The 12,603-nt window shown below is 50.6% G+C and overlaps 1 protein-coding gene across 2 annotated transcripts; it reads right to left on the bottom strand.

Annotated features, from left to right (window-relative positions):
- Positions 1-3,195: 3,195 nt before the first annotated feature.
- PPP1R3B (protein phosphatase 1 regulatory subunit 3B) lies at positions 3,196-9,540 on the bottom strand. 2 transcript variants are annotated; one of them, XM_063423024.1, is made up of 2 exons: positions 9,467-9,540; positions 3,196-6,579 (listed from the first exon to the last, which is right to left on the bottom strand). In XM_063423024.1, the coding sequence occupies exons 1-2, from the start codon at positions 9,478-9,480 to the stop codon at positions 5,688-5,690; spliced, it is 906 nt and encodes a 301-aa protein (XP_063279094.1). In that variant the 5' UTR covers positions 9,481-9,540; the 3' UTR covers positions 3,196-5,687. The 2 variants fall into 2 exon arrangements, with proteins under 2 accessions (XP_063279094.1, XP_063279095.1); XM_063423025.1 differs by lacking the exon at positions 9,467-9,540 and adding an exon at positions 8,906-9,456.
- Positions 9,541-12,603: the final 3,063 nt, after the last annotated feature.

Raw genomic sequence — 12,603 nt, 5'->3', positions numbered from 1 at the left:
GAGCAGTGCAGCCCTAGGACAGAGCACAGAGATGTGGCAGCATCTCCATCATTGAATGAAGCCTTGAGTGACCACAGTTAGCTGTGAGAGTGGTTTTTCTTGGAGCAGGCATCATAGAGACCTCCTCCCACTTGATCCTGTCAAGCATTCATTAGATAGAAGACATCACCACAGTCTCAACTAGACTCCCATGTCAGAAACAGTGGAAGCTATAAAAGCATTTATCCATATTTCACCCCCTTCTTACACCTTTTAAACATATTTCTCCTGAGTTATGGAGTTTGAGCCTTCCTTCCTCCTGAGACTGCATAGCAGCATCAGAGTGGAGACCTGTGACTAATGCATTGGCTAAAAGGGCTTGCCCATATCCCATTCCAGGAGCCAAAGTACTTAAACTGGTGACTGGTCTGACTTATCTGTGCCAAAGGAACAGGCCAACTGCAATTATTTTTCCACAAAGACACTCTTTTTCTTTCTTTAAGTCTTGTGTAAATGTCAATAACCACTCTTTAAAGACAGCTAACTGTTTGGCAGGGTACCCCTCCAAGGGGGAGGATAAAGACAGGCTAGGCAGCTTCTCTGGCTGCAGAGCAGCAGAACCTTGCTGTGCCAGAGCAGCTAGTTTGAAGCTTAGTTCCATCAAAAAACCCAAGGACATAAATATGGTTTATTGCAACTGTTTACAGCCAGCTGAACTGCCCAGTAGGAACAAGCCTGTGGAAACACCAGGGGAGTTTGGAAGCATCACAACCTAGCCCCACGCTGCTGGCTTTTTGGCAAAGCTCTGTGCTGTTCCCAGGGGTACAGGGTGCTCTTGGTGCTGTTGAGAGCTGTGTCTTCAGCACAGCCTCCTCCCACTACACTCAAGTGCCCCTCCGCCCCCTCTGACTACACACAAGCTTGTGGAAAACGTTGTGAAATCAAACTGATGCTTGAGTCTGGTGATGGTTATACTGGAAACAGCATCATGGTGTGTAAGAGAGAAAAGGGCAGTGCCCGAACAAGGGAGGCACTACAGAGCAACAGGAAACTCCACGAGATATACTGACATGTAAGCCCCGTTTATCCCTTGCCTTGTGGTCAAGAGACTTTCCGCCAAACAGCCAGTCTCTTAGAGAGGCTCATTTGCTGCTGCTTTATGGAGAACAGTTGACTGCTGTTGGGAAATGACACGTTCTGGTTTTCTCCCCTCTTATGCTGTCCTCCAGTTGCAAGGCAGACACATCTTCCACAGGTGACTCTCCACTGCAAGTACCTCTGACATCTACCTTTAAAACCAAGGAAAAGTTTGGTCCACCAGTGAAGTACTATCTGACACCTTTACACTCCCATGATTTGGAAGAGACACGCCCCTCTGCATATGATCTCATTCTGGGCAGTTTTTCCCCAGAGCATCTCCACACAGGTTCCCCAGCAAACATCTGAAGCAAGAATGTGGGATGTTCATAAAACACGCTGGACCCCGCTGTGCCAGGATGCAGGTACAGGGAGCCTACATCTTCCCTTTGTCACTGTACCCAGGACCTGCAATCCAGTGTGCTCTAGAGGCTGCCGTGACAGCAGTGGTTCAGCAGAGCTGCTCCCCTGGAGGACAGCATCCCCAGACCAATAGGAGATTGGCAAAGGGAGGTGGATGTGGAGCAGGGCAATATTTGCCCTCCTCTCCTTTATCAATTTGTCCCCGGAACACAAACTTTGGAAACCTGAATCTCCAAACACATCCAACATCATCATGATAACCACAGCTTAGTTATCTCTACCCAGAGGTGGCACCGAAATCCCTCAGGATACAGAGGCTTGGGAACTTCAGAGAAAAGTGATTGGGGGAGGGAGTGCAATGGCATGAGCATTCTAATGAATCTTTGTATATTAACCAGCAAGTACACAATCACATCTCCACCAAGGGCTTTATGAATGCAGCAATTGCAATATCTGTATCATCTAGCATATAACACCTGGGCATTAGGTGAGAAACCGCAAAGCTGAGCTCTCTTGGCCCTTCTAAGGTTGCGCCATCTCCTCAGCTGCCTCAGATGGCTTGGACTTCCCTTATGTCCTAAACTGAAACTGTCCTCACGTGGGGTTTTCAGCCACAAAGCTGTCACACTGGCTGCAGTTTTCTCACTCAGATGAGAAAACAGCCCTGGCTAAGCCACCCCAATTACCTGAGGCAGGGGCACAAATACCTTTTAATATTTTTTTATTTTTGTGCAGCCAGAAGAACAATCCTTTTAAAAGGAATGTGTTGTATTAAAAGAACCGCAGTGGTTTAAAAAGTCATTTTATGACAGCAGGAGACTTGAAAAGAGCCATAGTCAGAAGGTGCTCGCTTTTATGGCTGTACAGAGCAAAGGCCAAGCTCACTCTTCGAGGCTTTGCAGAAAGACGGGAAGCACAGCTTACAGAGCTGCTCAAACCGGCACACACCAAGTCAAACACATCTTCCTCCCCTTCCCCCACAGCCTTCCATCTTACCTTTTTTGTAAGCAGCAAATCCCACCCAACTCAGTGGTTGATTGTTTGAAATACAACACCTCCAGAGCATCACCGAGGCTCAATCTTTGTGGTGAAAGCCAGGTCAAATGCCAAAGCTGGCCCTGGCTGGCATTTACACCAGCTGTTCCCTTTCTGCAAAGAGGCATGTTTCCTGCTAGTGCTTCTTATTGTGGTGACAACAGGGATAACTACTAGGACGTAAAGAAGGGTCTAACTTACATTTGATCCCGGTATTAGAAACGGGCCTGCCCCCGCTTCTGCAACACGTCTCCCAGCATTCGTCACAGCCCAGTACAGAGACAGGGAGAAGAGCACTGATCCCAGATCAAGCCGGGGTGGGGGAAGGGGAGAAGAGGGAGAATGAAGACTGACTCAAAAGCATAGAATCCCGAAAAGACTGATCCTAGCACTGCAAGCAGGGGAAGAGTCAGAAATACTTCGGGAACACAGTGATTAGTGGGGAAACCTAGGAGCACAGAGAAAAGGGTCGGGGCTCCTCCCATCCCAGGGCTGCAGAGGCATGGAAGCATTTGTGTGGCAGGGAGGCAGCAGGAATAGGCAGCTCTTTCCTGTTTCGGGCAGCAGAACTCAGAGTGGATGTGTGCTCCTCCCTGCCAATGGCCTTTTGCAGGAAGCTGGACCCGTGTCCAAATCGCCTCCCCAGCCCCATGGGTGCTTGAATAAGATACACAGCCAAGATTTTGTTCCACCTTTATTTTAACAATCAGATAAAAACAAAGCCGTATTTTTAAAAGAATCATTACATGGCAATTATAAAGTGCATTTTCCACTTGAATGTTGTGTACAAAAATATCTTTTAAAAACAAACATGCAAAACATCCTACAAGGCACTTCCAGGCATAGAGCAAGGAAGCAATCCCCTCACTTCTAGGTTCACATTGGCAATGGAAAAAGGGAAAAGGCCACAAGTAGTATTTTTAAACTGCTATTGATCAAATAGTCAGTTCCCAACATAGCTTTTACTTATAACGCTGCTCTTCTAGCTTATCTTCCATGTTCCTCCCTAAGCACATCCCATGCACAGCCTGAAAACAAGCCTGTAAGCACCCCAGACCCACATGCCTTGTTTTGGCTCACAGACAGCTCTCCACAGGCACAAGAAGGTGCCAGGAGAACATGACTTTTCTACAGTCAGTGTCTTACAACATCAACACTATACACTAAATAAATAAAAAGTATCAGTGTCACTCAAACTTGCTTTACATTTAAAACCAAGCCAAGCTAGGCAACAGTCCCTTCCAGAGAGACCAGATGCAGGCTCTAAGGGCTGACTTGGGAAGCTATTTGAACAGAGGAACCAAACCTGATGAGCCCTGGGCTAGCAAATTCCCCACCTCAACTAAGTGATCAGGCACATTGAAGACACATACTGATTCTGTATTTTGAAAAAGCAGCAGTTGAAGGCCAGCTATTCTTCCTGCAAGCTCCTGCCCTTTTTGATATCCAACAGTGATCCCAGTATCCCCTCTAGGTTAGAGTAAAGCAGTTTCTAAGTATTTATACAGTAGTCTCCAGAATTAAAAGCTATGTTAAAAAGTTAAGTAGTCTAGCCTGTTGTTCCTCTCCAGCACATCCACAGGCTACTAGAGGCACACAAGATCATACAAAGCTTATGCACTAGAAAAAGTAGTATTCCCTTGACCTCTATTTCTACAAACTGTTCTGCACTCTCTCTTTGAGCTGAGGGATTAAGTTATTCTGCTCAGTTAGCACTCAAGAAGCTCTGTGAGGCTGCTTGGCACTGCCAAGCTCACCACCTCAGCACATATCCAGAAGACAAGCCTGCTCTTTAATCACAGGGATGGCTCACATCTGTGATTTGTCTCACATGCAGGGGTGCTGTCAGGATAACCCCACATCTCACTCTCCTCATGGCTAGTTCTTTGCACAGGTGGGGTGAGCCACTTTTTAAGGCCAGAGATGCCAAGTCTGGGCATTTGCAGGTCAAACTGGCAGACACTGCTCCAGCAGCAAGGGAAGCCCAGCACGTTCATCCGGGACAGCCACAGCACTCACATGTGAGCAGGCTATGCCTTTATCTGCCAAGCAGTCCGTGGCACAGAGTAACAAACCATTATCAGATCTTAAAAGCAACATCAGCTCCAAAGCCTGTTCATCCCAAAGCATTGCTGGGATTGCACATACCACCCCTTTCTCAGTCAAGGCACCTCCATCACAGTCACCTTCCTGTACAGGACACAGCATAGACAGCCACGGGTCTGTTTGTGTTTAGCTCCTGTAACACCTGAGCAGAGTCTCTTGCACAGGACCCTGGGCCCCAGCTGGACAAAATGCTGATTTACAGTACACAGGAGAATGAAATGCATTTTCAGAGTCCAGCACAGCCAACTTCAGATGTCTATCAAGGGGAAAAAGCATCACTGATCACTTGTGATTAAAGAAACAGGAAGGTTTTGAAGAAGGCAGTCAAGGATGTTAACCCACAGCTGTGTTGCAAGCACCACAGCTACAGCTAATCTCTATTTTTGGTAACACCACTGGTATGAGAGATTTTCAAGATCATCTGATATAACAACCAGTGACTAAGCACACCAGATCCTCTCCCACAGGCACATCTCCTAATACGGCAGGCTGTAGAGCCACACTTCCTGTCATCACATTGCATTTTCACTTCCATAACATGCTTTCTGCCTCCAGTAGGAAGGGCCTCACTACAAGGCTATGTGCAAAGAGAGGACTCCATCCCCAGTAATCCAGCTGCACTATTACCTGACAGGCACAGGCTGGCTTTGCAAGGAGAACCCCGCAGCTGCAGTAGAGCCCACTAACAATATAATACTAGGACATTTTGAAAAAACCTTTTAACACTAGGCAGGCAATACAAAGCAGCCACTACTACACAGCTTGAACAGGCAATATAAGCACTGTAGTGTTTCCCTGGACACTGGCGTCTTTACTGAAGAGGAAGAAGAAGTACTGAAGAAACATGAGCAGTCCCTGGTCCTCTGATCATCTGCAGGGCCGGCTTTGCTTCTCCGACTATAAGCCCCCTGCCAATAGAGCACTGCACATCTGGTTTTGCTGGGAGGCTTATGCTAAGCTACACAGAGCCATACTTCTTCCACCTATTCATACACCTGTGTTCAGGCCAGCCCCAAGGCCTGCAGACACACCAGCAACAGTTAGTCAGCCTGGCCTTTGTCCTTGGGTCAGTAGTAGGGCCCGAGCTTCTCATAGCCTGAATAACTGGGCCACTCAGGAAAGAGGCCATAGGAGCACCGAGGGCTCCCAAACCGGTCAAAGGCACTGCCGAAGTCATGAGCCTGTGGGGGACGGACAGCTTCCTGGGCAGACTTCAGTTCCGACCGTATGACCCTGTAATTTGTGCCCCTGTTGTTGTCCCAGTACACCTTCCCATTGCACTCAAAAGAAATGGCAAACTCAACTCTTTCGTGTGATTGAATCCCCTCAGGCAAGCTGATGTCAAAGGAAAACGTGTCTTGATCTGACCCTCCGTACATATCCTTGACATACTGGCACGGGTGATCTACAAAGCTTTTCCACGTGTCAAACGTCATCCGGATCTTCACCATCTTTTCAAAAGCGAGGTTCTTCACCTTCACTGTTCCCACAATAGATTTCTCCTTTAGCATACAGTTTTCCAGGCAGACACAGTCCGTATGGAGGCGGTTTCTGAAGTCCAGGTAGTCTACCGAGGGCTGAACAAAATCCAGGACAAAGCTGTCCTTCTCCACTGTTGTCAGACCCACAATGTTGTCTATCAGCTCTGTGATGTTGAAAGAAATATCAAGTGGGTCTTCAAACTCTGAGAACACCTTCACCATTGTCAGAGCAAAGCCTCTGCTATCTGCAAACGACACCCTCTTCTTCGCTTTGTTGTGTGTGAAGGAGTTTGCTGCCTCTTCTGGTCCACTCAGTGCAGTCTTGCTGCTCAGCTGGATGCAGGGCCGCAGCGGCTTGCTTGGCTTTGGCGCAATTTTGCAGGCACACTTCTCCCTTCGCAAGGGCGAAGAGCACAGGTACAGCTGCATCGCGACGTCCACAGCCATTGCTTGCTTGTGAGGGAAATAGTCTAATACTCTGGAAGAGGAGAAGATGGCTCAGTTGATGCCAGAAAAGCACTTTAGTATGAATTTTGTCAGACAGTTGATACATCACTTCCCCCCAGCCATCCCAAATAAGCTTGCCTCTTAATTAAAGGCAGGTACTTGCATGGTGTGATTTACAGACAGTGATAAACACACTACAGCAGAATTGGCAGGACCAGAGCCTGTTGTATCCTTGAAAAGGTCTTCCAACTGCTACAGGGACAGACCCGCCCTTTGAAGGCACACAGGCACTAGGCTAGCAATATCAGGCTCCAGAGCACTTGCAATCCAAAGCAAAGCCCAGTCCTGCCAGTGCTCACAAAACCCCGATTATCAAATTTCAATGCCTCATAAAGCAGTATTCCTGCTGTGCTTTCCTCCCTCCACAAGAGATTCTCCCCATGGCTTCACAAGCTTTTTTAGAGGTAGGAACTCAGCTTGTCACAAGCTGCCATACACAACCTGACTTCACCTCTCATAAAACCCCAGATGTCAGCCAAAAAAACCACTCGTTCAGTTGAACTACACACTTTGCTAATCACTGTCCTCAGAATTGCTCCATCCAAAGTGCCTCCAAGTAGTATTGTAAAATCTGTAGCAACAGTCTGACACAGCAGCAGGGCACAGGCTTAGCCAACACTCCTCTGGAGCTTTCTTCCCTCTATTCCATTTTAAAACAAACAGCAGCTCAGAAGGCACATCAGTCAGTTTTACCTCCAGCACGGAGTCTGCACCTCAAGCCTCCACAGGGTTTGTGCTAAGCCCCTGGAAAACATCCATATAGCCACAGGGCTCTGCCAAACACAGCTCACCTACTCGAGGTTCACTGAGGCTTTGGAAGCAAGTCCTTCTCCCCAAAGGCACAGGCCATGTACCCCTCCACTACAGCTTCTGCTCCAGCACCCAGTTCGTTCCTGCAGGGATGCAGCACTATCACTCTCTCCATGCATCCACTGTAGGGCATTTTTGCCAGATGTAGCCCCGGAACTGCCTGTACAGCCAGGCAGCTCCTGCAACACTGCACCTATCGCTCCTGCCCTTACACTGATGTTCAGATAGATGCTTTTAGCAGACTCTCTTTGGCTTGGCTCTGGAAAAACTGCTGGATGGATTTATTACAAACAACCCCCTCAAGGCAACTGTATTGCAGCTGACTTTAAACAGAGTATTCCCTTAATAAAAATCCTGCTTGGCTGCAGGCCAGGCTCCAAAGCAGCTCCCACCACACAGAGAGGCATGAGGCAGCAGTAGTAGCATTGACCACTGGCCTTGTGACGAAGCAGAGTTCTGGCTGCCAAAGGCATGCACAGCCAGCTCTAGTACTTGACTGCTGCTCCCGTGCCAAGAAAAAGTAAGAAACACACTCTCCAATTCAGTGCTTTAACTCCCCACCCTGTAACACCAACACAGCAGCTCTGTGAAAGCAGGCTTTCACAGCATCCACTCAGCAAGAGTATCTGTTTATTCATTATTATTATTATTATTATGTGCCAAGGCTTGCATCCCAACACACCCACCAGCCAACTCCTTCTGCAGTGTCTCCTTTCAGCTCAGGGGCAGCTGCACAAGACAGACACCTCAGATCCACCTGTCTGCTAACACTATTCTGCTCATCTCTACCTGGTTTTGCCAAGATTTTGTTCATACACGCTTTATATAGGTAATTTCCTCCTTTAAATTAATGCAGCTTCTAATGCTTCTTCTCTTAGTTGGGTCAGTTTCATCTACATTGCATCTTTTCCCAGGGAAATTTATTCAGCTGAATTCTTGTAACTTCTGAGAAATCAGGTTTCATAGTAAGCCTTAGTTATTCACAGTTTTAGAATGAAGAGGCATTAAATACCCAGCTTGGCTCCATAACTTGGAGCTTTTTTCCAAGCTAAAAACTGTATCAAGAGCTTTTCATAACCAACTATAAGCGGGAGCCCTGTGCTTTCATGAACTGCCAGTGCATTCGATATCCCAGACAACTTTTTCTGCACTGGAGAGTCTGCTGAGCCCGTGGCAGGCTTCCCCTTTTGGGGCTGAGGAGGGTTCTCTTGAATTTCAGATGTTCTGAAGGTGAGAGCAGGAATACAGTTTTGAGAGCTCATTCAGGAAATAAAGCTCCAGGAAGCAGAAAGTGCAAGGCAGGGAGCCCTATGCAGGTACAGGGGCCAATTCTTTTCCCTCATCCCTCAAAAGGAGAGCAAACTTGACTCTGCCTCCGGACTTCTTCCTGCTTTTGCCCTCTCCAGAAAAGGATGTCTGTCGCCACTTATTCCTCCCACCTGTCATTCTACGAAGGAGAATTAAGCCAGAGCCAAGGAACTACTTACACCTCCATTATCGAACCCCTTCGGTTGCCTCCGCTCTGCTTCCCACGCTACCTGGGGACAGGTGTCCCCTCGCAGAGGGCTGGGCGTGCAGCACTTGCCGAGCCAAAGTTCGCAGCCGTGACACGGCTGAGGCAGCGCTCGGACGCTCCGCACCCCGCACCTCCTGCTCCTCCCCGATCCAGGGCAGGCCGGGCCGCCCCGCGGGCACAGCCCGCTTCCCACAGGCGTCTGTCCGGGCGGTGTTCACTCGCTACAGCCCGACCCCTCCGCAACACCAGCCAAGCCGCGCCGCCCAGACCCGGGAGAGGCAGCTGCACAGACCCCGCGGAGGGGCAGCCCCGCCGCCCCGGGGCTACCGCTGCCGGCTCAGCCCGGGGCAGCAGGAGCCACGCCGCAGGATCCCGTTTGCCCCCAGGAACAGCACCGCGGCTGGGAGCGCCAGAACCGCTCCCGCACACACGAGGAGGCTGCGGACCCGAGCAGGAGGCAGCCGGGGAAGGCAAAGGGGAGGAGCAGCGTCAGCGCCGGGGGTCTCGGCGGGCGGGGACGGCGCGCCCGTACCTGGTGCAGTGCATGGGGCCGGCCCGGCAGCACCACCTCGCACCGCCGGGCCCCCGCGCCGGCCTCTTAACGGGGCCCGGCCCCGCCCCGCGGGGCGACAGCCAATCAGAGCGCCCCGAGCTCGGGCGCCCGGCACGCGAGGGGGGCGCGGCCGGCCCGGTGGGCGGGGCCGCGGCGGCCAAAGGCTCCTGAGGGGCCGCTCGGGGACGGAGATCGGGGGAGTTCCCGGAACGGCGCCGGGACTCCCGTGTGGGGGAACCTCCCCGAGCAGCGCCGGGGCTCCCGTGTGGGGGAACCTCCCCGAGCAGCGCCGGGGCTCCCGTGTGGGGGAACCATCCCTGAGCAGCGCCGGGACTCCCGTGTGAGGAAACCTCCCCGAGCAGCGCCGGGACTCCCGTGTGGGGGAAATATCCCTGAGCAGCGCCGGGGCTCCCGTGTGCGGGGACGTCGCCGAGCAGCCCCGCCACTCCTCCCGGGCAGGCCAAGCTCGTTGTGGTAGTAGTGATAAGCTCTGTCAGGCATCGGCTGCGCCCAGTCCCTCACTGTCTGTCGGTTCCCGCACCAGGTTGCTGAGCCTGTGTGTTCAGAATCAATTTGGCTGGAAAAGACCTCTTGAGATCATTGAGTCCAGGCTATGACCGAACACCAAAATGTCAGCTAAACCAACGCACTAAATGCTAGGTCCAGTCTTTCCTTAAACACCTTGAGGAGGGTGACTCCACCAACTCCCTGGGCAGTCCATTCCAATGTCTACCCACCCTTTCTGAGAAGGAATTCCTTCTAATGTCCAATCTAAACCTCTCCTGCTGCAGCTTAAGACTATGTCCTCTTGTCCTGTCACTGGTTACCTGGGAGAAAAGGCTCCTTTCAGGTACTTATAGACCGTGATTAAGATCTGCCCTGACCCTCCTCTTTTTTTCTGGACTCAACACCCCCAGCTCCCTCAGCCACTCCTCAAAGAACTTGTGTTCCAGACCCATCACCTGCCTTGTTGCCCTTCTCTGGACCTGCTCCAGCGTCTCAGTGTCCCTCCTAAATCAAGGGGCCAAAACTGAGAAGGGCAGGGTAGGCTTTCCAGGTGCCACAAGTAAGCAGCTAAACCCACGGGAATGTGCTCTTGAGAGGAAAGGCTTTTTGGGGTACCAATCTTGCTGTCTGAGCTGGCCCAGGGTCTCTGGGTGCTCTGGGCCAGTGTGGAGGAGGATAACTCTTGCACTCATATTTTGTGGCCACAGTGCCAGGGCTGCGCTGGCCCTGGGTAGAAATCTCAAAAGAACGCTCAAAAATCTGCTTTCCAGACAATATTTATGATGTGCAGTGGAAAAAAAAAGCCTTTTTTTTTTTTTTTTTTTTAGAGGTGACTACCTTCCATGAGGAAAAAACACCTACACGGCCTGTCTGGCAAAGAGATCAGCTCCAAGGGAATCCCTATCCAGCACGTGTGCAGAGCTGGAAAGGTGTTTCCAACATCCTCAAAACATCTGCCAGGTGAGCCGATGCTCTGTCAGAGACCCCAGTGCTTTGCAGGGCCAGCTGGGCCAAGGGGTCTTCTAAGTGTTGTCCCAGTTCCCATTTCTGCTTCTTTGGACTGCTCCTGAGTCCATGTCAGCACAGAGCCCAGTGTCTTCAATAATTTGGAGAGTGTGCATGGGGCTGGCCTCCCTGTCAGGGGAGTGGGTCTGTGGACAAACGCTGCCTTCATGGGAAAGTAGCAGAGGCTGTATAGCCTGCTGGAAGGTAGGAATTTACCTTCTTCCCATAGTAGCAGTGGGGATATTTTTTGTGCCTCATCTGGCCTCTAACTACACAGCTGAAAACAATGCTGCTCTCTCTCACCTTCCTTACAAAACAGAAAAGCAGGATTGAAGTGTCAACATTTGTTTTCCATCAACTTGTGGAAACACAGACAGCTATTGTTAAAGCTGGAGACTTCCTGCTGGAAGCGGCCATTTAATAAACTTATTACTCTGCAAGGCAAAAGGGTTTTGTTGGAGGAAAAAAACATGCTTTCTTTTCATAAACTCTTTTTTGATAAAAGAAATGGAAGTATTTAAAGCTGGGGAGAGAGAGCTAAAAGATGTACCCATTGCAGGAGTGTTGCAGATTTACAGTAATAGTTCATGTTCTGAGGGTATGGTGGGATTTTAGCATATATTACTTAATGACAGGGCTTACAGCAGAAATGAAGGGTCCCATGTTCAGATTTCCCCAGAAGACAGACATGGGATTAGGTGGTCGTGGCCCATGGACCCCTTCCAGTGCTGCCTGCCCTTCTCCAGGCAGCGCCACTGCACCCTGGTTCAGCGTCACTGGTGCAGAGAGGTTTGGGTGGAAGTGGTGGATTGAATGGGATGAGCCCCAAAACTGGTGGAAGCCCTCACCTGACTCACACTTGTCACTCTGGTCCACCACAAGTTCCTCCTGCGAGTTGGTGGCAGCTCGGCACCACGGAGGTGCCGAGGGAGATGCTGGCCCGCCTCTGTGCTGTGCAGTCTTTGCCCAGCCAGCCCACAGTGCCAGGCACAGAATGCACACGAGGTGGCTCAGGGTGCATTTCTGCCTGTTTGCCGTGAGCAGGGCAAGGTGTTGCACAACTGTGGCTCGGTGTTTGCCCCTGAAGCAAAGGTAGGTAGAAGTCTGGGCAGGGCATTGTGGCAGACTGTGGACACAGGCTCTTATCTCTGGGAAGCTGAGATAGTGGCTATATTTAGCTCAGTGCCATGGCCTTGCGAAGTGATCTTTGTGATTTCTCCACAGCTTTCCCCACACCCCTCCTGCTTTGCAGAGAGATGAGAAGAGCTTGCTTCCTGGCATGAGGAAGAGGCTGCGTGTTGCTTGTCTCTTGGGGGAGGGTTGTAGAAGTAGTCCCATCCACAATGGCTCTGGAAGGAGGATCCCACTCTCCCAATCATGTCCCACTTGGCTTTTCTTCCTCATTCAATGGGTATTTACCCTTGCACATCCTGGTAGAGGACAAGGTGGCTCTTGCATCTCTTGGATGTAGCCCTGCTGGTTTGCTGCCTGAGGGGAGGCTGAGCTTCTCCAGCCCTCCAGAGGGGCCATCTTTCCCCTGCCATGCTCCCTCAAGAGCCACTCTACCAGCAGTTTTGAGTAGGTCCTCAGGGACCCTTCCTGGT

This window comes from Prinia subflava, chromosome Z (genome assembly GCF_021018805.1).
Source record: "Prinia subflava isolate CZ2003 ecotype Zambia chromosome Z, Cam_Psub_1.2, whole genome shotgun sequence".
Taxonomy (NCBI): Eukaryota; Metazoa; Chordata; class Aves; order Passeriformes; family Cisticolidae; genus Prinia; species Prinia subflava.
Note: the sequence above shows the minus strand (reverse complement) of the source record. Positions and strands in the feature narration are given on the sequence as shown.